This window comes from Dermacentor variabilis, chromosome 4 (genome assembly GCF_050947875.1).
Source record: "Dermacentor variabilis isolate Ectoservices chromosome 4, ASM5094787v1, whole genome shotgun sequence".
Taxonomy (NCBI): Eukaryota; Metazoa; Arthropoda; class Arachnida; order Ixodida; family Ixodidae; genus Dermacentor; species Dermacentor variabilis.
Window position 1 is genome coordinate 154522147 of NC_134571.1, and position 27685 is coordinate 154549831.

General features: G+C 44.1%; 1 protein-coding gene across 2 annotated transcripts; it reads right to left on the reverse strand.

Annotated features, from left to right (window-relative positions):
* Nucleotides 1-13352: 13352 nt before the first annotated feature.
* Nucleotides 13353-26785, reverse strand: LOC142579901 (uncharacterized). Of its 2 annotated transcripts, none has more exons than XR_012827495.1 (4): nt 26469-26785; nt 25067-25166; nt 19180-19393; nt 13353-13550 (listed from the first exon to the last, which is right to left on the reverse strand). XR_012827495.1 is itself a non-coding variant. In XM_075690572.1 (4 exons), the coding sequence occupies exons 2-4, from the start codon at nt 25119-25121 to the stop codon at nt 13375-13377; spliced, it is 432 nt and encodes a 143-aa protein (XP_075546687.1). In that variant the 5' UTR covers nt 25122-25166; nt 26469-26785; the 3' UTR covers nt 13353-13374. The 2 variants fall into 2 exon arrangements, 1 of the variants encoding a protein (XP_075546687.1); XM_075690572.1 differs by having other exon boundaries at nt 25080-25166.
* Between the last annotated feature and the right edge of the window lie 900 nt (nt 26786-27685).

A 27685-nucleotide genomic window follows, 5' to 3' on the forward strand; every position in this document is an offset into this window, starting at 1 on the left:
TAGCGTGTTGTGCAGTGCACGCCAGTGAGCACAGCATCTGCCATGTTGCTGCCAGCTCTGAAGCGAGAAAAGAGGGAGCCGTTGACGAAGACTCAGCGTGACAGCGACGGACCCCGGCAACTTGCCAAATTTTGCATGCGAACCATGCCCGCTATTGATTTCCCCTGAACCTCAATGTACCAGTATTTTCGACGTAGTGTTGTCCTCTGTTTTTGCGCAGAACGTTCTTCGTTTAATTTTATTTTGTTCTGCAGAAAGTGTGTGAAATGCAAAAGCCAAGTAGGAGGAGGAGGAGGAAATTAAAAAAACGACAGGGATGTTAACCAGAAATGCGTATAGTAGGCTGCCCTTCGCTGGGGGTCTCTTCAGCAACAATAACTTATGGAAGAGCGAGTGGTTATGTGATCCTCTACGCATTAGATAACAGTTAAGCGAAAAGTTTCGAAATATCTTGCAGGTCATAGCGATGGCCCTGTCAGGTCGATTTGCGCACTCTGCCCAGAATTCGCTATGCACTTGTGCAAATGACATGACAGTGTTCTGAAATAATTGGTATTGGTAATATACAAATCCGAGCGGATCCCCACAACGTTCTTTTAACTGTCGATATACGGTTATTGATTCTTTCCTTTTGGCAGAGCAAAATAAAATTGGAAAATTTGCGGAAGTACAGAAGACAACACTATGTCGGAAGCCAAGTAAATGTACAAAAGGCCAAGCACGCTGGCTCCTTGTGACAATTATGCGAAATAATTTTTTTGATGTAATGAGTGCTCAACTTCATTAGTTATTCGGGTTTATTTCGCAGGAAACTTCTGGGTACTTAGAATTGCGACATTCAACTATTCAGACACCTTTAAACCGTCAAGGGCATATCAGGTACGCTGAAATTGGGAGGGCTAGTTAGTTGCGGTGGGCACCAAGTTTTGCTATTAAAAAATTCGTTTTACTTTAGTAGGAGCCATATTAACATTGTATCTGTGTTTCTATTGATATACCTGTAGCGCATGACTCTGTACATAAAAAAAATTATCCGAAAAAAACGATTTGACTGAGCGAATTTGTTGCGCTAGTTTACCTAAATGGTATATAAATTCCTGTTTTTACTGATGAGCTTGGTTGACACACCTATTGCGTAGACCGTTTTTACAAAATCAGGCTTCGGAATACCATCTGCTCACCCCTACAGCCTATGGTCACCTTCTCCTATTCAAGAAAAAAGTGACTGAGAAAATATGTAAAAAAAGGAAGAACCTAATATGGGCGAATAATATACTACTTCAGCGATTTTTGAAGAATCAGTAATAAAAAAAGCCCTCTAGAACTTTGCATCATGAATACGATAAAAATTTCACCACACTGAGCTAGGATTGCTAGGTTACTTTTCCGAAAAACTACCAAAGCGAGCTACACGTCCGTCTAATAGAACCATGCCACTGAATAGACAAGCAAGATACATAAAACAAGAATCATTAAACGGCAACTTGGCGTTCTGACGAGAGGAAATGTTTGAATTTCGTTAGGAACATGCCTGATTTTAGATGGGATTTTTAAAATGAGACATCTTCTCTCGTCCTGGGTAATTATTTGTTGTTTTTTCGTCCGCAGTTCATTAAGTTACTACACGATATACGAATGACATCGAGTTAAATCATATAGTCATATATTTCCAGGAAAGAGAACAACGTGCGCGAAAACGCAATCATTAAAGGTGCCACTCTCTTTACGAGACATTTCATTGTACATATTTTCACGTTGTAGCTAAGGTCAGGAACACAGCAGCAAAACTACGGATCACGGAACTAACTTTTTATTGCGCAAACATGTGTCCATAAAAGCAAGTGACACTCGAAGCACGATGATAGCGGCGAGCACTGTCGACCATCATTGAAAATGGGATCTGCAGCTCAAGCATAGAGTAATCAAAAACGTGAAGAGCTGACACTCTCGTAGGCCTCTGCGCCCAACTTTGGCTTTCAGTACAACCAGCGGAATCACGGAAACGCAGAATCCTCAAGATGACTGCCAAATTTCGGAGACCGTGATTTTGTTTTCGTTTGTTTGTCTGGTTGTTTGCGCTCTGACTAGTAAGGTAGCATGCATCATGGAGTGATTTCTTGTAGGCGCCTGCGGCACTGTTTATATGTTGCGACGACGAGTGCACAACATGAAAACGGGAAGAAACTGCGAAAGGCAAGTAATGGATAATACTCTGAAATTAATGGCGTGAAGGCAATAAACTCTTCACAAGCATCAGAACACACAGAATACGTGTTGCAAGTATAAAGATATTAAAGAAAGGACTACACGAACAACCTAATTATTTGCTCAAATGGGGTTGTTTTAAAAGGAATAATTATAAAGCTTTCTTTTCTTGTACTTCTACGAGGGAGGGCAAATAAAGGTAGCAAAATTATGTGAATGGTTACAAGATTTACCAGCATCATCGCCTCTAATGTGCAGTCCAGCGAGTCCCTCATTAAACAGCTCCCAGCTATTGTTGTAACAGCCAATGTGCTGTTGGTGTCACAGCAAACTTTGACTGCGCTTGGTGTCTTCACCCGCTATATTAGAAGATTTGCAACCGTCTGCTCATACTTGGAAATTTGTCCTTAAATATGCATGACGTTGTTTGGCTGTAGAAGTAAGCAATACTGAAGCCTTCAACGATTATGAATGTGGATGCTACGTGCCTTCGTATGATGCATATTCTTCTGATATAACACAGCGACTGTCCCTGGTAGTAACGTATGTCATCAAAAAGAATGGCTGTCAATGAAGCACTGTTGTAAATGCCAAAAAATAAGAAGCTTTCTATAGTAGGGAGCGCATACACAATTAAAACATGAAAGCACGTACATTTAGTATAATGGAAAACAGGTAACAATGCTCGAGCGCACATAGGATGGCATAGAGGTTAAGAAAGCGCTCACTATTGCTATACTTCAAATATTTCACGTGTACAGCTTTAGAAATTGCTATACCTATTTTTTTGAAACACTGGCGCACAATAATTTTTTCAGAAGCCGCTGCGCGCAACCTTCTTGAATAAATTAAGAAAAAGCCATCTTCACCGAATGGCGTTTATTCGAAAGCTGCATTTCTTAACAAACCATTTCAATTTCTTTTGTTTTCGAACTTCATCATTGTTTCGAATGTTCCTCAAGCTCGGACGCTGCCGCGTCGTTGTTATCGCTGACAACGCCCTCATTGCTGTGCTCATGATAAAAAACAAGCAAAATACAGAGCGCAAAATGAAATTCCACTGTATAAGTGGGCAGCAGCTGTATTTACCTTCAAGACAGCCATGCCCCCATCCTCCACTTGTTCTTGGTGCTGACAGTGACAGAACGGAATACGCAGAGAATAAGTCTTTACCAACATGCGAAAGAACCTCCTGCGTCCTTACCATGAAACGGCGACGAAGCTGTAGTGTCGGATGCTGGAAGAAGAACCCAACAACGATCGTCGGTTTCATAACGACGTCACTAGCCAGGCGAAGAGGCTTGACTAGGCATTGCACTTGCTGAGTCGTGGCACCGATCAAGCTGCTAGCTATGACCGCAGCCGTAGTCATGGCCGCAGCCACGTCATCTGGAAACACGTATGGCCACCTTCCGGAATCGGCGAATCTCCACAGCTCGGCCGTGAAGCAGTTCGAGCGTGCACTCTTGTCGAGCGCGCACTCTTTGGCTCGAGCGCGTCTGCTTTTATACATGACTTGTAGAATGTTTCACGGTAACCGCTGGTGTGCGCGCGCCTTCTGGAAAGGAATGCGCAATTTGTTTCCCTCCATATAATGTGGTTGCGTAAGGCTCGTAGAGAACATACACAGCAGATTGAATCAACGATAACATTCGAGTACGTTCCAGATTATGCATTGGCGTCGTTCGCTGAGCGATAGCTTCAAATTGCTAGCGGGCGACATGCACTCCCCGCAAAAGGACGCTTAGTTACAGTTCTCAATTTATTAGCAGCTTTTGAAACAGTTGCAACCACATATTTTGGGCGGCCTGAATGAATACATTGACACTGGAAAGCTTGAGCATTCGATAGGTTGTTTCATTTGACAATGCCGCTAGCTCGGGCTGTGACTTCAGTGCTTTGCTTTAGTAGGTTCATCATGCGCATAGCTTGTGTGGCTCTCATGTGAGCTCGATTGAGCCCTCATTGTTCCTACGCATGACGGCTACACAACGCAGGACCACGAGCCACCATCGCAGAAAAACTGTAGAGAGGAATCATAAGGGGGGGGGGTGAAACCACGAAAAGCTGTTGACCTTTCGCCGATGATGCTTTCAGACAGCAGGGCAGTGCCACAAAATGTGCGCGCTGCGTAAGCGCGCACGGAAATGATATTAAAGTGGAGCCCGCAAAAAAAAAAATATAGCGGAAGACATATGCATAGGTCACGAATACTGGCGAATATAAGGCTTCGTGGGAGCAATATCCTACATATACTCAAAAAAGTACTTTCTGATATATACTAGAATAATATATTAAGAGCTCTCACAGTATAGCTTGATAGCCAATACGCGTTAGCGATAAGAGACCACAAGCGCCCTAACAAGTGTGGCCGACTAGAGTACATGCATTCAAAACTCACGTTCTAAGTGCAGTTGCCGTTTCGGTCTGGTTTTCCTGTGATCGTGTACTTCATTGCTTTCATGAAGTTCCATTGTAAAAGAAATTCAAAGAAAAATGAAACAAGAAGGTGTCACCACCACATTGTACGCTTCATATACAGTGAACTCAACGCGTCATTTCCCCACGCCAGTTCAATAAAGTTGCGAAATCAGAAAGAGTCAAACCAAGCATTGTTCTGATTTGTTCGCACGGGTCATGTCCTAAAAGAATGGTAGAAAAAACAGTTATTTTTGTTCACGCAAGTTGCCTCCTGCTGAGCCACTGAAAATGCAAGAGCAAAAAACGTGATCAATATTACGCTAGTTTATCCTGTCACCAATCGGACAGTGAAGTATTTCATGATTCTTTCATAGTTCATCGCATTCTCTAGGCTCACACAGCAAGTGTCGAAACCAGGTTCGTGTTTCTGACGCTTTGATACTGCCTCAGTCGAAGATCTAGTAGTCACATAGAACCTCTTCTTTAATTGTACTTTTATTGCCGATGTGTTGTTTCGAACGTTTGCTTTACGATTTCTTTCTAATTTGGCGCTGCGCTTTCTCACCCTCTTTAATTTTTGTTCATTCCGTGCTACTGGTTCTCTTTTGTTCCTCTGATGTGCGCTTATACGAATGTTGTGCTTTTATCCGTCATATACGTCTGGCTATTCACCACTTTCTACCAGGTGCTCTCCTAGAAAGACGTGAAAGAAAATGTTTTCAGCGTACTGTGGTGCAAGGTTCGAAACACGTGTAAAAAGAAGAATTAAGAAAGAATGACTTCTGTCAAAGTACGTCGAATTAACTATGCTCCACTCGCCGGACATAGCACTAATCTATCGAATACGTTTGAACTCTTCGTAGACAAACTAGCTAAGAATATCAAGCTAAACAGGTTTCCGTGGGCCTGGGAAAAAGTTGTTTTCTTCAGACGTATCTCATGCTAGTCCTCCTCAGAAACCTCGCTTGATTGCTCATGTTGTGCAAAATATTCGCACTACGGTCTTTCAGTACACTCAGCAGTAGTAGCGTGGCATAAAAAAATGGAGGATGCTTAAGCTTCACCTTTAAGAGTGGAAGGCGATAGCATTCAAAGATCCCTGACTGCTTCTCATGCTTCGCGGTTACTGCAGCGTATGTAACCATAATGTTTACCGGGAAACGTTGACAGTTAACGCTATGTACGAATGCGGGTCTTCTTGTAGAAACGCGGCCTCTGGCATTGGTCACCACACGGCAGAGGTTTGCACCATCTGTAGGTGTGACAATGAACCGAGCACACTGCTCCGTGGCCTCCAGTATTTGCCCGCATCGGCGCGCGCAAAAGGCGGACGCCGTGGCTGGTCCATGAATGGTAGATACGCTTTAAAAGGGGTTTTCCCGTAACATAATTAGGTTTTCTCTTAAATTCTAATTACAATCTGAAGGTGGTGGTGGTGGTGGTGATGTTGAAGCAGGCGGGGTTAGCCTGGCATACATAGCCGGCAATTGTTCCGCCTGATCCTCCTTCAAGTTGAGATCAGGGATGTGTCACCAGGTGTGGATGAGCCCCGTGTCTCGCAGGAAGGCTATCAGCAGGCATTGCGCTCTCTTCCTGAATGCCGCGGGCCCTCCGGGGAAAACAACGTCTTCAAAGGCCCTGTGCGTGAGACCGCTTTTTTGCAGGTTGTCGACCAACGCTTTTCTTTCTGTGTCAAACTGTGGGCATAGCCAAATGAAATGTTCGATGTCACCAATGTCACCACAGAAAACACAGAGTGGGGAAGCGCGAAGCCCAGTCTTGAATAACCAAGCTGGGGTGTATGCGGAGTCGGTCCTGATGCGGTATAAAAGCGTCGCTTGTTCGCGTGTAAATCCATGAGTCACACAGGATTCGTGTGGATTCTTGTGCATCTGTCTAAAGTGAAGGCGGATTGCATCCTTAGGGTTTTGAAAAGCTTTTGGAGCTTTCACTTTTGGGACACATGTCAGCGCTAGGCGTGCAAGGGCGTCAGCTTCCTCGTTTCCATCAATTCCTACGTGTGATGGAATCCACTGAAACGTTATGTTAAATCCTTTGCTCGTGAGGTCGTCAATCAGTGCCAGAGACTGCCTTGTAAATTTCTCTAGAGGTAGGCCCCGATGTAATCTTTGTAATGCTGTCTTGGAATCCGTCAGCACCACGACATCTCGTGCAGAAAAGGCACGTAGTTTCCGCAAAGCCGCGGTGATTGCGGCGCTTTCTACTGTTGTAGAGGAAACTACGCGATCCAGTCTGCCAGACCATGACACATCAAGGGATGGTATGCAGAATGCCGCTGCACAGCTATCTGTTTGTGCACACACCGAACCGTCTGTGTACACTTGTAGATGGCTTTGAAACAAAGTGCTCAAGTGGTCCAACACAATAACTTGGCTTCCGCAGTTGAAATGGTGCGTTTCGTCGGTAGGTGGGGTACATTGAGGCTGCAGGTAACGTCCGGAAAAGACCATGGCGGGCCAAGGCGACTTCGTTTAGGCCATTCCAATCCTAAAAACCGGAAGGTGTTCAGCGCCGCATGGAAATGTGAGCGAGTTCTTTTTCTTAGCCGCCGGAGAAGCGCCGTGCCTGCGCGTGACTCGCCCAGCCTTAATAGCTGCGTCAGCAAGGCCTGAGATGGCAAGAGGCGGAGTGGAAGAGACTCTGCCTCATTAGTGACTTTCTTGTTTGAAGCCGCCGTTGGAACTCCCATCGCCAAGCGAAGACCCTTTCTGTGCACTGCCTCCAAGCGCTCGAATTGACTCGATGATGGTGATATCAGAGGGAGCTGATAGAGAATGCGGCTTGTTATCAGTGCAGCGTTCAGTTTAAGCATGGATATAGGATTGTTTCCCCAACGTACACCTGCCAATCGACGAAGTGCGTTGATTCTTTGCACCGATGCAGCCACAACACTTTCGACCGCACCACGCCATAGTAGCTTGTTGTCGATGGTGACGCCCAGGAATCGAACATGAGTTGCACGAAGAATTGAATGCCCTCTGATATTCAGCGTCAGACGTGTTGACTTGCGTCTCACTCCCGGGAAAAGCATGAAGGCTGATTTTTCTGCTGATAAGGATAGGCCAAGCGTCGATAAGTGGCGATCGATAGTGGAGATTGCGGCCTGGCCTATCCGTCGGTATCATGTCGGTAGGTTGTGGATAAGTCGTAGTTTACGATTTGTCTGCGTATTATAGCTTGAGAAATTGAACAGTAGTTATCTTGCACCACATTGAGTGCCTGGGTATGCATGGTTTGAAACTTTTTTTTGCCGAAATAACGTCCACCACTGGACGACAACGCCTCCAAACCGAGGCCCATCTCTCCGCTCCCTCCCGTACTAGTGCGACAAAACAGCGCTCACCCTCTCCGCTTTCCTTGGGAGCGTGGCAAGACTCTGCCTTATAAAGCCGCCATTCTTGTCGGTTCACTTTCGCACGCTTTCCAACACACGTGCAGCACACTGCACGTGGCCGGGATTTTACCGCACTAGATCTTTCACGGAACCTGACGATGACGACAACGATTCGGCCGGAGTGTCCACATATGTGCTGCTTGCGATATTATACGCTAGGTGGCAGCACAGGAAACCTCAAGAATTGACCATAAAACAGATCAAATTTTCCACGATAGGCGAGGTCTTTATAAACGAATAAACGAGGAAGAAATACTGAGATTGCGTGCTGATTCCACACCCAGAGCTGCACAAAACTTTAAAAAAATATTCTTATGCCTCCACTATTAGGTACCTTGCGAAAACGATGTACCGAAGTAGCTGCCGACTACGCCTGTGCTCTATGCAAATATTGTAAATGGCCGATTGTGGAAGCTCCAGAAAATGGAGATTGATACGCCCGTATATTCATGCTAGGAACCTAAGCATGCCTGACGTACAAGATAATTTAATCTCGTCAAATTTTGTGTGAAGTGGCTTGTCTGGGCATAACAAGCAATAGACCAGATACACTTCCGTAAATATTCACCTAAAGATCCGATGCGCACATCTTGGTACTTGTGAATTGCTCTTGTACTATTCCGCAGCTTGTTGGAGGCAAAACACTCTGCTGCTAGATTCTGCCAAATCGCACTTGTTGCTTTACACAGGAGCCGCAGTCGCTTCAATCAGGTCTATTTTAAGGACACATATTCATGTGTCAACAGACTTATTGCCCAAAATGACATAATTATGCCCCCTTGAGTTTTTAGTGGGCCTCCAATCAATGCCGGTAGAAGAACAATGGACCTGTCGATGACGTGTCTACTTCGGCACGTTTCGGTACCGTGTCTACGACCCGACAAAAAAGTGCATGTGGCCTCTTCACAAAAGTTTCAATGCGCGGATCTACACGTTGACAATAGCCAACGGCGGTTCACGAGTGAAAGAGGCGTTGCGCACGCTTCTACCGCCGATGCGACAGGGAAGGGGCTGGAATCTGTTGCACGACATTATCGCGACACTTCAAAAAACAATATATAAGAACGCTCGATATGCTAATGTGGCCCAGATGGGTACCTCTCACCCATCGCACATTACATGCGAGAAGGATCAGAGGGGGCGCAGCGCGTCAGACTTAGCATATCTATTTTACTTATCTGCTAGTTTCAGTTAACAGTGACGCTAAACATAAGGATCGTGGACGTTGTTTTTGTCTGTACTGCATACTGTTGCCGCGCTAAAAAGAAAGACTGCGGATAAGAAAAGGCGTGGTGCTCTGGCGCACGTGTGAGCCGCCCTGTGGCACGCCCAGACGCTGTAGCCATTATCGACCCGCGCTCAATTACGTCCGAGAACCATACAAAGCGGCTTTTGTGGGTGAACGAAAGCTATCATTATAAAAGATAGCTCAGGAACTCAGGTTTTCACTAAGCATTAGCGGCTGCTGCCATACTTTTGACTGCTTAACACGCTTTCGTGCTGGCGTTGGTTGTTTTCACTCATTGTTGTCTTTGTGGCTGAGCCATGTTTGCGATATTTCTACATGCGGCTTAGGTGAAAACACGCTTCTAATAGCAGCGGAGCATGGTGTTCGGTTCATTGTCACAGATGTTGTAACAGTTTCCGGCATAAGAGGCTTCTTTTTCTCAGATGTGCGATATGTGCGCATATTAATTGCAGAGCATCCCTTCCTGAAGCCAGCCTGTTCTCTCGGTTGACTGAAGTCCAGTGTTGACCTTATGCTACTGAAAATATTCTTGGTGAATATTTAATACAATACTGTAAGTAAGCTAATGGGCCTATCGTTTTCAATTCTTTAACATGTGCTGGCATTCTGCCCGCTCTCAAGGACCTTTGAAGTCCTAAGATAGTTCGTATAAAGGCCTGCCAGCTTTTCACGTACAAGTATTAGAGCATAAACATGTTATTTCCTAGTTTAGGCTCTTTTGAAGTTCGAAAATAGAAAAATGCCATATGCCGTATTCTTCACCATTTCTCGTTTAAATATCTGCATGCTAAACTAATGATGTGCGCTGGAGAATAACATACCTTCCTAAATGTTAAGGGATGCCGCTATGGGAGGTAAAAATTTTATTGCAATTAAAACAATGATAACATGGCAACAACAACAATAGACAACAATAAGCACGGCAGGGAAACATTTTCTTGAAACTAAAACAATAATCTAAATCCCCCTATGACTGTATCTTTACGAACATATTAACAAGTGGCTGTGATGTTGAAACAATGTTCTGATACCGGTGACCGTAATATTATTTACCACTGTAAAAACAATTTTTGTTGAATAGCGAAACGTTGACAGGAATAGCAATGCATTACAGTAATACACGAAGTAGGGCTGGTGTGTTTACGGACAGTAAATTGTACTAAGCAATCAGAGCACGCAAGAAAGCTGCAGGTACGCAGAAGTACCGGTGTTCTAGCCCCTATCATTCGTGTAAGAAGCGCTGACACGTCGAGCAGCGCAACGGCAGTGTGGACTGTGTGCGCTTGTGCGAAGGATAAATGAAACACATTGAAAGAGACGGCTTGGCTCCACACATACATTCTTTACAGGCTAACGTTACATGCTTCCACTCTCTCTATTTCTTTACTATGCAGCCAGTAGTGCCTCCGAACGTGCGTAGCTTGTGGCACCGCCGACACCTGAAACGTTAGTCCTAACTGCCTGATCAAGAAAACAGTGATGCTGTAGGAGTTCTGGAATTATCCAGATCTTGTCGGCCACTAAAGCCACTGTAAAACTTATAAAAACAGTTCTCTCTTCTTTCCGTAAGAAGTTGTATCTATCTATCTATCTATCTATCTATCTATCTATCTATCTATATCTATCTATATCTATCTATCTATATCTATCTATCTATATCTATATCTATATCTATATCTATATCTATATCTATATATATATATATATATATATATATATAGAGAGAGAGAGAGAGAGACATAGACATTATGTATATAGAGGAGTTCCTTACACTATGAAGAATTTTGACATATCGCCTTTATCAGGTAAGTGGTAAATCTGGTCCTTTGCTTGAATGGCCGCGCATTATTTGCACGCAAATAAAAACAGATATGTTTGACTATTAACATCATTTCAGTAATTAAGGTTAGAACTTTTACTTTATGGCACATAGTACAATTTCCGAGTTTTAGCTGGTAAGTTCGCAAGGCTTATCCTCTATCATAAGGAAACCACTTTCAATTCTAATAATCTCAACAAGTTCGATTAATTTCTCGAAAAGCACCAGAAATCACCTGCTAAATTATCAAGTATCTATTTTTATGTCTTCAAGTAGAATATACAGATACCGGTATTCTTAACTTATATCGCAGAATTTATTCTTCAATTGCAATGGCACATTTCCCCACATCTGGATTAAAATTTCCAGCTCTTTTTGAAAAAGTCTGTTCCAGTGGTAGATCTGCAACTGATCTCAACCCGCAATCGCACTGTGGTGCATTATTCAGCGCTCCGCCAATATTGGGGCATTCGGTTGGGAGACAGACTTACGTAGTTTCCATCAGTGGTCTTCGACTGAGGTCATAGCCGTGGTTCACGATAGCATAGAGCATGCGAAGGCTTCGTCGTTGTCCCACAGTGATGGATACTGATGCATGTCGGGCTATTGAAGTGCTGTCTTCTTTCATATTGAAATAGTCGAGATTTTTGAAGCTCTCTCGCAGGCTATAACTGAGCGTGGCATGGGACTTAATAGCAAAAAATATCAAAACTCGTGAACGCGTACTAGGCGATGTGTTCTGTTTGCATAAGCAAATTTTGATAGCACTAGAAAACGATCATAAAACTGCTTCGGCTGTCATGCTCGCCAGCGCCACAAAGGAGCGCCTCTGTATAGCCTACGGCATTTGAGTGGGTTTCCCCATAAGGAAAGTGGAGTGCGCGTACCTTTTTTTTCCTAGAATGCTTTTTATTTATTTTTCTTGCTTCATTTGACCTTTGCAGTGTCCCTCAGCTTGCAAGAGACACTATTTCGGGGTCATTAGAGGGAAGCGCATCTGGTGCGCTTGTTAACCCGAGCCGCCGAGAGGCGCGAGCTTGTAGCCAGCACCCATCCGATCCAAGCCAACACGGCTGCCTTGCCCTCATTGCGTTGATGGGTCGTAGTTTTTACGTTGCGCTTACAGAATTCAGTCCTTGTTAGGCAGTCTATTATACAGCGGCAGCGAAGCCTATTTGGTTCCCTCCATTTCAGGAAACGTGTGCGAGGTTGTTCTCACCGAGTAAATTTGCCGTGGGTAAAAAAATAACGAGAATAAAAAAATATTACGACTTGCAAAGGAGGCAGAGAATTCCCATGGGTCGCCAACGAGTATCGTTCTCTAAAATTAGGAGGTTGTGCCGGGCATGTTAGCTTTTGCCCTTTTTAAGCAGACGATTTAGGTGATTAAAACTGTGCCTGTATTCACTAGCATGCCGTCACTGAACTTTATATGCTCCATTTATACAGTGTACTAACGGGGTCGCTGAATTTATGGTTTCAGTAGTCAGTCAATTACATTCGTAGTTGAATGGGACTTTGGTACATATTTTGTTACCTTTTTGTGTTCAGCATTAAAAAAAAGGAAAGAAAAGCATATCGACTAAAGAGACGGAACGATAAGCCTGGCTCTTTGCGGAGACCGCCGGTTGAATGTTTTCCGTCTCTGACGCCCCTTTTCAGTACAGAAGTGGTAAAGTACATTCGAGTACCATGAGCTCAAGGCTATGTTGTCAGAAAATATGCGACATGCGGGATCACCACAACACCGTTCGTAAAGAGGGCTCAAGTTACCCTATTGAAAATTTGCCCGATGCTGGGCATAGTGGAATCCATCATCCATCATCATGGTGGATTATGGTAGTGGGTGGCATGCTGGGTGACGGGTGGCATGGTGGGTGCTGGGTGACATGGTGGGTGACGGGTGGCACGGTGGGTGCTGGGCGGCATGGTGGGTGCTGGGCACGGTGGTTGCTGGGCACGGCGGGTGCTGGGCAGCATGGTGGTTGCTGGGCACAGTGGGTGCTGGGCGGCACGGTGGGTGATGGGTGGCACGGTGGGCACTGGGTTGGATATCATCGTGGGCGCAGCACGTCAAAGGCAAGTTGTGTGATGAATTGAAGGAGCAGCCATTGCCATTCGGAAGCTCATGACGGGTTATCTTTATGTGATGTTGAGTCTTGTGAAGTGTACAGTCTGTATATACATGTTGCCAAGATGCGGCTATTTTCATGCCATAACAAATCAATATGTAAAGCACCATACTATGTAGCATATCATCACACTTTATTGAAAAAGCATCACTGGACTTGTACTGTATTTACTTTTCCACTCGCTTGCTCTGGCATCCTGCTTGTGTAAAAGAGAGCTCCAAAGGTGCTTTCGCTGGGAAGCAAGGTGGTTCTCCGGATGTGGTGCAGGTGGCATCATTGGATGGTCACTTATGTATTTCGCCAGGCAGTCTAAAAGGAGAGTGCAATAAATATATAAGTAAATTGTTTTTCCAATGATTTCTAGCAATAAGTGAATGAAGGAAATCTGCTCTAATCACTTCAAAAAAAGTTTAAGATAACAAAATGCAGCAAATGTCACACACAAACATGCTACCCAGGACGCAAGCCAGCACAGGTTTATTTGCAGTGAGTATGCATACACATGCATCACATTGTTTTGCAGATTTACATGGAATTTTTGTATGTTCTTTGCCAAAGCCACGCCTCTTCTCATCTGGAGGTTGGCTTAACTGCAAAATTTAGACACATGGGAGCTGTACTCAAAGCCTTATGGGGTGGATATTTGGCTTCTGATTTTGCATAATTTGTCTGCTCTTCAACCACCCAAATTCCTGTCAAATTCAGAGAGCCACAATTTGGCTACACTGTCTCTAACGCATGCAGGGGAGCTGCAAGGTGCAAGCTGTCGGATTTGTCCATTCTATCATTTGTTAGCTTTACTTGTTGCTCGTGCAGTTGGTGAGGAAGTCGTAACTTTAGCATTTGCCATATAGGCATAAAAGATTTCATGTAAAAGCTGTATAATGGCTGGCTTGCAAGCTTTATTTAGCTGCAAATGATGGCAACTAATGTTTTAAAGTGAAGCTTTTTTTGCCTCTTCTCCCAACATTACGGGCGCTGCAGCTGCTATGGTCTTGTCATGCGTGCTGTTGGATTTCTTGCAACATTACTAGATGGCGCTCACCTCTGCACATCCTGACCGGCGCTGCTGCCCCAGCATTTCACCGTTAGTGTGTATTGCACGTGCTGTGCTGGTTTTAATTTCTATGCGAGAAAAATGCAGCTGCTGGGCTGTGATAGTGTAAACATTAGAATCGTCCTTAGTCTGAAGAGAGCGCTTTGAGCTGGAATCTCAACAGTGTGTTGGCCATGTATGTAGAAGGAGCCCATTAACACGCGCCAGCAAGGCGTGCACTCGACGTCGAGGACACCCAGACTTGAAAGAAGTGTCACACAGAACAGGAGCGTCTTCGCTACGCAGTGAAATGTAGTGCAGACCGCGAATTTATGTATACATTGTATACATACAATTACAATAGCTAATTGAAGTATGCACAGCCTCATAATTCAATTAAAGTTAAATATTTCTGCCATGATGCGGTGCGCCATGTGAGGCAATGACAACGCTCCATTCCTTCTCAGAGATTATGAACAATGACTCGCAACAACGCCTCAAGCAAACACATCTCCCTGTGTGTTCTGTGGGCTATGCAGACAAACAGAAGTGGTGCATGCAAGGTAATGCTTAACATCAACTCGCCACTTTCGTATTGGACTAAACACTGAAAAAATTACAAACTTGCCACTAACATCACCGTTAATTATTGTCAATCAAAGCAAACAATGTGTGCTTCGTGTACATCGATTCTCACAGTGCATGGGATCTGCCATTTTTTTTCTACTTTTCAATCTCCATATTGCTACTTTGCTAAGGTAGCCTACATCTTCAATGTAAAAAAAGCCCAAAGAAGCATCTTAACGTAATACAGAGCAATCTTTCATGCTCGTCTGTTTAAAAAAAGCATATTTATGTAGGAAATGAAATCTTCGGCAGAGTGTTGATGCGACTACAAGAGTACCTGGTACTTTGATCCATAAAACAATTGAATCTTGGCAGAAGAATGCCAGTTACAGCCACACTATACAGTCCTTTCTAATCCAGGCTGGCGGAAAGCGCTGGAATTCCGCATGATGCCCAGCACCTTGCTTTTCTTGGCACCGACAAGAGGCATGAAAATTTTAGGATGCTTTGCGTAGAACAAGATCAGCTATGCAGATCAGAGCGTACATGCGACTAATGTTCGAGGTGCTTTCTTTGTGTAGCAGTTCTTTCCTCATTCTTATGCTTAAATAAAATGAGATCACTGAAAGTATGCCGAAAGTGCTGATAGGCCATGTCTTACAAACTTCAATAATCAGAACATCTAAAATCAAGAAAGCGGCTGACAGATGGAATAGCACACAGTGGTATGAAGGTTATAAACATGGATGAGGTGCCTCAGAAAGGCTGACCAACTTTTGAGCTATCTTCGTCAAAAGTGGCCTGGTCAGCCTTGCCATGTTAGTTTTAAAGGACTAGTAGGGTGACATCACGTGCAGTTGTTGTCAGTGGCAGCTGGTTGTAAAGGGAGAGACTTTAAAGAGAATGAGCGCTGTCGTCTGACGTCTGTAAGCATGGTTCCTAAGACGAGGGCACAATACCGTGAGAATAGGAAGGCGGCGAGAAAAGAAACAAAAGAAAAGGAGAAAAAAAGAGATGCCAAGAGGCAAAAAAAGAAAGACAAGAAAAAGAAGGGCATGGGAGCGTGTTAAGGAAGTGAGGGGTTAGGGAGCATTCAGGAGTGTCATTGGCGGCATCTTTCTGCCGTTTTAGAAGAACTGGTCAGGCGGTCAGTGTGCGAGTAACAAAAAAGACCCCAAAAGATATCAGTTGAAAGAATGACTTGAGTAGCGTAGCAGCAACGCGTCGGGTAATGTTGAAGAAATTAAGATGGCGACAAGGAGTCTGGGATGCAATGTATGTGGTAGCTGGCAGGCAGAGGCATGGTGTTTTAGGGATGTCAGCCTCAGTAGCTCAACGCAGGTGTCGTCACAGTGGTATATAGAGCTGGTGATACCCTGTGTGACTGATGCGCAGAAAAACGTATCCTGGCATCTGGGATTTTGGATTGTGGTGGTGAGGGTGTTCAAAAAATATGATAGAAAACAGACAAAAGGGGGGAACTGAAAGTGGAATAACAAATAGGAGGGTTACATGAGCAAAAGCGGGCGGAGGCAGGTTTACATGGGAAAAGGGGTCATACAGTTGATATAAACATTAAAACACGAAAGAATATATTAAATTGAGTAGTAAGCAGGTAAAAATTAGAAACGGTGGAATAGGTGAGCTTAAGAATTAAGTTTAGCTGGTGGCACAATGTGTTTTGCGCCTTGGTTGATGACATGAGGCTTTCCGATTTAAGTTACAGCTTTAAAGTTTTTAAAGATTCTAAGTTGCTGTGTTAAATTGATTCCCATTGGATGTAGGCATTTAAACTTGTGTATGAGGTATGATTCCAGATATTTCCTCTAGCGAGGTGAGCGGAAATTTGTAGTCTATAGAGCCTTGCTTTGTCACATATGACATGTTCATTGAAGTGGCTGGCTACTCCTTTAGGTAAATTGTTTTGTATCTGCGCGGTGACCGTTCAGTCTTTTATGATTTTTTTGTCCTGTCTCACCTATGTATTATTTGCTACAAGTGGCACATTCTAGACAGTAGACTACATTGCTTGATGTCCAGATGAAACACGAAGTTACGTTGTTTGAGTAATTTGATGCTGTACTTATTACTGTAGTAGTACATTAAATATGTTTGCATGTAGAGCACCCGGGCGGCCACAGGGACTGGTTCCGAACTTCGTTGTTGTTTTTAGTTTCGCCCATACAAGAATATCCTTAATATTATAGTGTTGCATCTCAAGACTACTCTGGGCAGGGCGGGAAAAATCTTGTTTCTGGTTGCTGGTGAGAATTGGGTAGTATTTATTGAGGATGTTGTTCATGTTTGGGAGTGTGAGAATTTAGTAGTAAGAAGAGGCGCTGTTCTTGTGATCCTAGGGTGGGGCTTGAGCACGTCGGCTCAGTCAAGTTTGGTTGCATCGGTGCAGGCTTTCTGAAGGGCACTCTTTGGGTGGTTCCCGTTTGATAGGGTTTCTTTAGGGTGATCAAGTCTATCTATGTAGTCTTCGTTTTCAACACACATGTGATGTAGCCATGTGCTTGGCCTTTAAAGATGCCTTCTTTGCAATGTGGCTTGATGGTTGCTTGTATATTCTAGGTACTGTTGTTTGTCAAAAGGTTTCCATACAGCATTGTCATTAGTGTCCCAGTGTCAATGTATATTGTTTAGTCCAGAAAGTTTATGCGCTCCACTGAAGATTTTGATGCGAATTTTATTGTTGGCTGAAAAGAATTTAGAAATCCTACATATTTATCTAGGCTGTCTTGACCATGTCACCATATTATGAATATGTCGTCTATGTATCGTAGGTATGTGTGGGGCCTGTCAGTGCAGCGCAATAGGATGTCTGTAGAATCCCCATAAATATGTTCGCATAAATATGTTTTCCCATGTACATCTGCTTCCGCCCGCTTTTGCTCATGCCACCCTCTTATTTGTTATTCCAGTTTCAGTTCACCCCCATATTTGTCTGTTCTTTATTCTATTTTTTCGAAACACCCTCACCAACATATTCCAAAATCCCAGGCGCCAGGATACCTTCTTCGGTGCCTCAGCCACACAGGGTATCGCCACTTCTGCATACCGCTGTGACGACACCTACGTTGAGCTACTGGGACTAACGTCCCTAGAAAGACCGTGCCGCTGCCTTCCAGCTACCCTATGCACTGCATTCCAGACTCCTTGCTGTCCTCTTAACTCCTTCTAAATTATCCGACGCATTGCTGCTATGCTACTCAAGTCATTCTTTCAACTAATGTCTTTTCGGGTTGTTTTTGTTACTCGAGCACTGACCGCCTCACCGGCTCCTTTAAAGCCACAAGAACATGCTGCCAAAGACACCCCTGAATGCTCCCTAACCTCTTGCTTCCCTAACACCTTCCTATGCCCTTCTTTTTCTTTTCTTGTTCTTTCTTTCCCTCTTGGTCTCTTTTTTTCTCCTTTTCTCCCCGCCTTCCCACTCCCACTATTGTTCCTACGTCTTAGGAATCATGCTTACAGACATCAGGTGACCGCGCTCATTCTCCTTCAAGTCTCTCCCTTTACAACCAGCCACTCCCGACAACTGGATGTGACGTCACTCTACTAACACTTTAAAACCAACATGCCGAGGATGACGAGGCAGCCTTTGAGAAGATAGGTCCTCCTAACGAAACGTTGGCCACCTTTTCCGAGGCACTTTATCCCTGTTTATTACTTTTACATCCCAATAATCAGAATAGTGTTTTGAAATTGCATGGCTGTGAATGCTGCAGATTGTAAAGCAGCACATCAGTTGACCACAGTCAACACTTTGGACGGCAGTAGTTTAAAAAGCTTCTTTTAGACCATACAATTTGCCAAGCTGTGTCGGAACCCAATTTTCTTGAGAAGCATTATTTCAAAAAAGTGAAATGAAAGCTGCAGCGTGAAAAGCTACAATAACGCATGCCAAGTCTACATTAGAAATTTCAAAGACAATGAGGTGCTTAAATGTTCACTTCTGTTAAGACAATGAGCAGCAGGTGAATGCAAGCTATCAAGGTCCTGTCAAAATTAACCGCTCGTGTAGCCACCCGACTTTCTTGATTGTTTTTAATTGAAACTGATTATGGGGGAAACTTTGTGGGCAATTTTCGCCGGAAACCCATATCCCGAAATAATCTTGTGCTGTTTTTCATACCCACAGAGACATTTAAATTGTGTGTCGAGACACAGTGCATATACAGCAGAAGAAAAAGATATAATATATAGGCACTTGCCTCATTCTTGCTTTGGCATTTCTTGTCGCTCTGTATACATCATGTAATGCTAACTCATTCAGATAACTTGTAGATATGAAGTTATGTTTCTCAAATGAGGTGACTGTTGACTTACTCTTCAAAGCAGCCACTTTCTCCGGTGTTGCCAGAAGCTTCCAAGATGCGCGGCACATTGTCCGGCAGGCCTGTCCAGTCAGGCTGCTTTCACCTGCTTGCACTGGTGTCCACAGGTGCCATGCCACCTCTAATGGGCACTTTCCGTCGGAAGCAGACTTGAATATGTAATGCCACTTGTTGAGTGGCATCACAAATCCCACACCAATCTGTACCTGCAATAGATATGAAGTGTTCTTTTCCTGAGCAGTATTCTTAACACTAAAACACACTTGTATAAAACAATATGATATAGGTTAATTAGATCCGTCAATTTCTGATGCAACTCTATAATTTCCTATTTCTGCCCCTCGAACAAGTTTAAAAAAAACTGGGGTTAAACCCAACCTCACCAAGAAATTCATTTTTGTGTAAAGGATTAAACTAATAAAATTTTCCCATTTTAAGGGCAGCAAACACTCATATTTCGTACAGTCTAACCTTGCAATAATGAAATTAACAGAGAAAGCGAAACAATTGATTCAAATAGGCGCACCGCCATGCAGAGAACAGTGCAAGAACGAGTGACGTCAAGGCCTCCAAGATTGCAGTGTCACACGGAGAACAGTGCAGCACGTTACCTAGAGACCTACGCGCGCCAGTCTCCAAAATCCACCACCATCACACACTACATGGCCTTGTTCTAAAGAACATTGGAGACATGCCTTGAAAGTAAGATTACCCTTGCATGGTTGAAAACAAGTGAATTCCCTTGTGGGCTCTGAAAACCAATCGCACCACTCACTCATCTCAGCAGTTATATTTTCGTCATGACTAAACTGCAGCGACGAATGCGCCAAGTCCCGTCACAACTTCAAACTTCAGAACTCAGTGTGCACGCTCCTTTTACTGCGACCAGGTTTGAAATGTTTGTTGTAACAGTACAGCGCTAGTACAGCGGCAGCGGAATTCTCTTTAGGGACAATTGCACCTTCTACATCTTTTTGTAGGTTTTTGCGCAATATGTGCGTTGCTGTTTTTTGTCATTAAGCCCTTCAGTTGATGTCTAGCGCCCGTTCAGACTGTGTCTCTTTGTGTGTGTGTGTGCCCTTGCACTTGTCATGATGTCCAAGTTCAGCTACCACCAACTAGAACTAACTTTTGCATTAATCAGAAGTACATATTAGCACACTTTATAAAAAGCCAAAGGATTAGCACTATGCTGACCGGAAATGAGAAATGGTAAGAATATTCTGGCTGAAAACAACATATCATGTTTATCAACACTGACGGGCAAGTAATTAAGAAAGTTGGTGTACGTTAATGTTTACCTTTTGAGTGATACAAGGGACAGAAAGAAGACAACAAGGCACAAAAGCTACCAATTCAACATTAATTTTGGTGCAAAAATTTAAGATAATATGTATACTGCGTGTGCCCTTGCACTGCACAAGCGATCTTTTAAGACAAAGGGCACAAGTTGCAATACAAATGTACAAAATCATGATAAACAGTACTTGCATAAAAATAGAACAAATAAGCACGGAGTGATCACTATTCCGTGTCATTTAGAGAGTATTCCTCTTTGTAATGCAATCATAATGAGCACTGGCTGACAGATGTCCCTCTTTTTTAAATGGTATGCCTCAGTGATATTGTTGATCAATCGGTTGCCTTAAGTAAACAAAAGAGATGAACAATCTAAATCTGGCGTACATCACCAGTTGTGTCAATGCATTGTCAAGTGGGACGAGCATGCTTGTCCCTTGAGTGAATAATGGTGCTCTCCTGGGCACATGCTTATACAGCGGCCAGTCTGCCCCATGTACAAGACCGTCTATTCTTAGTATGAAGATGGTGCAGAGTGGCCGAACTCCGCGGATTGCCAGCGCGCATTGCATGGCTGTGCAACGGAGCTAAGCGGCGCAGGCGCACAGGGGCTTAGAGGTGGGACTTCATGTCATGTGTCATCCGCTAAAGCATGGCATGCTCCCGCACTTTAGCAGATGACACGAAGCTCCACATCCCCCCTGCGCCATGCACGCTGGCACTCCGCGGGGCGTGGTCACGCTGAGTCGTGTTCGTGCCAAGAGTTGACGACCCTGTGCATTTGACCAACCATACACATGAACAGAGGCATAGAATACACTACTAATGACGGACACAAGACATATTTAGTGGTAATTTATACAAATCTCCTTTGCCTGGACGCCTTTCTCAATGCGCTTGTGGAATGCTATGCACACATATTTCGAGAGAAAAAATAAAGTAGGCAGGTATGCCGCACAGTCCACAAGTGAACTGAGAAAAGCGAGCAGGCAAGCGAGGTACGCTTGGTTAAACATACCACGAAATATGTCTAGTGTGTGTTAGGGGCAGTGTACTGCATTCCAATGTTAGGAAGCTGACAGGCCAGGAACTAAATATGTACCAAAGAAATCACCACATTTTACTGAGAAGACCGGCATGCTCGTCTGACTTGGCCGTGCATTGCCGCGATAGGGCTTTAGGCCAGATTAAATTAGTTTATCTGTTTCCACCCACGGTGAAAAATTGACAAGAGAAATCAGAGAGGCATACCACAAGACGTGTGAGCAAGCCCCCATTATGAATGCATGAAAAAAGCCGTCCTTTCTAGATGACAAGGGATAGAAATTAGTCTGACTATTCACCTTTTTTTACGCAAATACTGTTTATTGTGATTTTTTGCCTTTGTATTACAACTCACATTTTCCTTCTGAAGGAACTTGTGCACAATATAAGCACACATTCAGTGTTATTTTTATTCCTTCTATCAAAATATTCAGTCATCACTGGTCATGTTGCATGGTCTCCCTTCGTTCACTGTGTAAATTTTGTCCTCAAGTTATATGAACTGACTGGCAAACTCAAAACGACACTACAAATTTCACCTAGAGGATACGGCTGGTTCTCAGAAAATGCACCAATACGGCGACAGGTGTCTGTTGGCACACTGTAGCAATAATGGGTGGAAGCTACCTTTGACATTGCTGCAATACATCAGTTGTCACATGGCTACAACCCTTAAGAAACAACAGAAATGTAAATGCACAGCAAAAACAAGCAGGTTCATCAACCACAAATTTGACTTCAGCAGCCAGAACATAGACAGTTTCATGTAGCTAAAGCATTAGCTAATATGTGGAAAATACATGCACAAGCACCCTTAGCTTGAGATACCTGCATACCAACATAAAACCATGAGTTGCAGTGCATATGATGCTTGTTCTTGACACTAGTATTTTGTGAAAAATACTTTTTGGATTACGTACCATGCTTTCAATTCATTTGCCCAGTAATCAAAGGCTTTTGACAGCATTACACTTTGTACTTGCTAGTTGAAAATATTCTCACGTGAACAACTGCTGTAGTACTTACAGCACAGTGAATACTGGCCTTCATTTACCATTTAAAGAAATTCAAGCTCGTGTCTATTGTTCTGGGAACTTGAGAAATAATTGTGAAAAAATGGAGAAGGTTGGGCTAGTTGGCGTTGACACAGCTCCTGTGACATAGTTACTAGCACAAACAAGGCGTACGGAATAAAGGTCGGACTAGCCAAAGCGGTAGACTTCAACTGACAAGCTTTATTCAGAAGAAACATGCAAACAGGCCACCGCATGCTCAGTTAATGTGGAGACAGATGCATAAACGAATGTGCCACATAGGGGATAACGAAATGCACATAGAAGCTGATAAGCATCCACAAGAAGCCATTACAAAGCATTCACCAGATTTTTCTGAAGACACAACACTTATTTATTAGCTGGTACCAGTGATGGAGTGCTTATGCATTCATCAGCAGATTTCGAAATGCAAAACACCTCAAACATTTCCCTATATAACTGCCTGCCAAACTGACTGAGCACTTGTGTGCTATGAAAACATGGGGAGCACTTATGGGTACTTTAACAGTGATCAGCCAAGTAGCCAGCGCCTGTGAGAGCATTTACAGCATTCCGGTACTCCCCAAGCCACTCATTCAGGCACCTGTTTGTTCAATATACCACTTTCCACAGGGAAGTGCAATGTAGCATACCACCACTACATTTCTGTTAACAAAGCAGGTGACATGCTCCTTAGTGCATGTACTTTGATGCCCGGCAATGTTTACCAACTTGCATATTCTTGTGAGCATTAGCGGTGCTGAAAAAATGCCTACACCAAACTTGTTCGCCACCTTTCTTCTAGGCGGTGGGACACCCTGTGTATGTATGGCAGAGCTGCACGGCTACCACTGGGACATGCGTTACTGCACGTCCAGTGGGCAATGTGGTAGTGCTAATGACTTTCTTGTTGTGCTGGCTTTGCTGTTAAAAACATTGTGAGTGTTTTCGAACAGTGTTCAGTAGGATTCAAGTTCACACATGAGTTGCCAGAAGATGATCACCTGCAATCATTCGATATTCGTATAATTTTAAATCATACTTTCCTTATTATATATACTCTCTTAGGAAAACGAAGCCCTTGCTCGACTACCGTTTGGCATACTCCATGTTAAAGGATGCATAGCTCCTAGCTGCCCGAGAGCTGTTCTGGTTAAATCTTGTGCACCAGGTTTCCTGCAGCGCTCAGCAACAAGCGAGCCATTTATGTAGGGCCGGGTATCTCGATAACACTTTGGTGTCAACTACTGGGAACCTCATTAAAGAGGTAAAAACAGATCTGGCAGCTGCTCGGTGCAATAACGCACGTGCCAGTGGGCGCCCTGTGGCTGTGCCATCTGTACATGGGGTGTCCCACCACTTAAACAATGTGGCAAACCAGTGCAGTGTAGGTGTTTTCTTCAGCGCCACTAGAGCTCGCAAGAATGTGCAGGTTGGTAAGCAACGCCGGGAATCAGGGTACATGCACTAAGGAGCATGTCACCCACTTTTTTAACTGCAATGTGGGGGTGGTATACAAGATTTCACTTCCCTGTAGAAAGTGCTGTATTGGACAAAAGGGCAGGTTCTGGAATTAGAGGCTTAGGGAGCACCGGAACGCTGTAAACACTCTAGCAGGCACTGCCCATATGGCTGACCACTGCCGAAGATGTGCTCGTAAATGCTACCTGTGTTTTCAAAACAAGCAAGTGCTCAGACGGTTTGGCAGGCAGTTAGATAAGGAAATATTTGGTGTTTGGCATTTCAAAGGCTGATCATGAATGTGTAAGCACTCCTTCACTGGAACTCACTGATAAAGGAGTGTTTGTTGTACCTTGAGAAGAACCTGCTGGATGCTTTGTAATGGTTTGTTGTGGGCAGTATTGGCTTTGTTGCGCATTTGGTTTTCTCCCATGTGGAACATTTATTTATGCATCTGTCTGCAGATATTTTTGAGCATAAGGTGGGGCCTCATTGCGTGTTTTCTGAATAAAGCTTGTAAGTTGAAGTCTAGTGCACTGTCTTGTCCAACTTTTTTCAATTAGTCTTGTTCGTGCAAGTAAACCTCACAATAATTGTAATACCAATGTTAAACAATGGTAAGCATGCTGCATGCTTAGACCTGTGAAATATTTGGCCCATTACACTTTTAATCCTTACGTGTGCAGAAACTGCACAAGCGTGTAGCCTAAACGAAAAAAAAAGTGGATATAAAAGGTGTAACACAGGAAAGTTTCAAATCAATAAAACAAAATAACAAGAGGTAGATATAATGTGTACTAAGCAAAATAAAATGTAACGTGCAGCCAAGTGATTGATGCAAGAAAAAATAAACCTCAAGACATGTTAGGTCTAGTTTTAAAGTGAACAAGGTAATGTGTACATAATGTCTACAGACACAAATAAGCAGCAAGTTGAATAAAGTTGAGCAGATATTTAGCCTATTTAGTAAGCACTGCTGAGTAATATGTCCATAAACTTATTGACGAATGATACCGAGATCCTACTTTTGCAAACACATACACTTCAGTCATACCTGACCAGACCATCCAATTACACACAGTGCTGCTGCAGCCATAGCTCCTCCCTGACGTGGACACTGTTGTTGGTCACGGCCTTGCCCCTGCAAGATAGGTTCTGTGTTAACTTATAGCAGTGGCACTTTAAAGAAGTCATTGTGAACACATGCAAGGAGCACAGAAAAAGTCACAAAAACAATGTTTGCACCACTGCAGGGTGGGAACAGAGCACAAGGTCAAAGTTACTGATGAATATTGTGATAATAGGGACCTCTTCATGACAATAAAATTTTTAAGACCTACAGCTACAGTACATTACAAACAAATGTTTGTTTACGTAACAATTCATTTTTTTTCTATCAGTTAAGCAACTTTCCCTTGTCATCTCTAGTTATGTCAAAGTTATGTCAAAACACCTTGTCTCAAAACGTAAGCTGTAGTAGTAGCAAGCCGTAATTGCTTAAATTTTTTTGCCCGAACCCTATGAGGGAGATTTTGTGCGCGACGGCTTTGAGCGAGAAAACGGGCCGTCGCGCGAACATATCGCTCGTTCTTTGTCGCCTGGTTCTGGAAATCTAGAATTCGTCGCTCGTCGCCCAGAAGTGCTATGAGCGAACAGACAATAGCGCGAAGCCGGAATTGTACATCAGTCGAGTACTACCGCTTGTTGCACGGAACAAGCAAACGACTATTTTGATACGTGCAAGGTTAAGAACCTACTGCAAGACTTTAAAGAAATGTTTTACGCTGCTCCTTTGAGTAAAACACAGCAAACTAAATTAATAAAGCACACTTTTGGCGCGTATTTGCTGCCCTCATGCCGGCAACACCGGGGAGACAACTCTCAATGTCGTCGCTCGCATAGGGTACGACTTGTACGGAACGAGCTAGCGCGACACCCATCTACATCGCGTCTCTGTCGCGCGCAAGACCGCTCGCATGGGGTACGACTTGTAGGGAACGAGCGAGCGCGACAACCATCTACATCGCGTCGCTGTCGCGCGCAAGATCACTTGCATGGTGTTTATACTTTTTCCCAATAACTGCTCACAAACCGACAACCGCGTAAACAGACATTATTTTCAACCCCGAAGCATAAGAGAGGAAACGTCATTGCAGTAAGAATAGGTAAAGAGGCAGATGAGTCTTTATTATCCAACTTTAGCAGAAAAGTGGCAGCTCGCGCAAATGAGGACTGTTGCCGAGCCTAATCCCTCTCACCGGAAGGAAGCGCTCACCAAGACTTTCAATTTAGCATTAAGCCAATAAACTTGCGCAAGCAAATTATGTCAACCAACGCTCAGCAAGCATCGGCACAGTCAATGTCGTCGCCGGAGTTCGATTTCTTACGCTCGCAAGGCACTCTAGGCACACACGAGAAGCAAGCACAGCATGCGTGTACTCACCTTTTAAATGGTACGATGCGGTCGAAAAGCGCCCTCCAAGTTGCCGGAGCTGCAAAGTTATTCCCGCATACATGCAGTTGCGTAGTGGACGACCTGCGGAACGCTAATAATGCGCATCATTTCTTTGCGGCGCCCACCGAACTCTCCACAACCACCACGGACAAAGGGAACGCACTCCATGGCATGAAAATCGTTGGTCCACGTTTGCCTGGCGCACCACGCATACCGCGAGTTTGCAGCGAGACACAAGCTATCTTCTGGCACTTTTGTGCACGCGAACTATGTCACAATTCATTACAGCAAACGCAAAAACACGATCAAACGAACACATCGTAGCAACTCGTACGACCGACAGCACATGTAAACAAGAGAACAAGATTGGTGGATGGATACTATGAGCAACCACTTCGAAACAGGGTGGTGGGTGGCGCCACCTGTGAAATTGGGAGTTTGGTTGGCCTCCGCTATGACTAAAATAATAACCAGCACACACTCGCTTTGTGCCTTGTGGCGCCCAACTGCATATAGATGTTGCAATACATAAACAACCATCGTACAGTTTATATTATCCGCTATACTTTAGCGCAGAAAGAAATTCTATGACGTGTTTTCGATTTCCAGGAGCTTCCGTCGCATGCGGGCAGTAAAAAGATGGCCTTCGAGATTCGCGTATGCCATTCTTAGGAAGCCTTCTCTGGGCTGTAATTTGAAGAAATATATATAAAAAGGTTTAGTAAACAAGAAAAAAAAGGTGTGGAAAGTGAGGGGGTGGAGCCCCTAGCCCAGAACTCCACTGGCTTGTGCGGTCCGCCGTGCCTGGTCGAGGCTGGCGAGTCAAGTCTCCCATTGCTCCCTTCCGGAAAGTTTGCCGCCTACTTTCAGCTGTTTTGAAGCCCATCCATGCCCACCCACGACGCCTTGCGCTACTGCCCGTGCAACCTGCGCCGTCACTTCGTTTTAAACGACTTGTTGCTTTCGTCACCCTCTACTGTAGCAATAGAAATTGTTGACATGATCTCGGAGGTACACGTCCAGTGTGCGATGTTTCCGTGCGCGTTGTAACTTATTCAGTCAGAAAGCATCAAATCTACGAGAATTAATCGCTCGTGTGGCGCGGGTTACACCCGTGTCATCCGCATTGCTTTCGTTTTGGTGTGGTGAATGTGTGCGTATTGCGCCCCTGTCGTGCATGCCTTCTGTATTTATCGTGCGGCGCA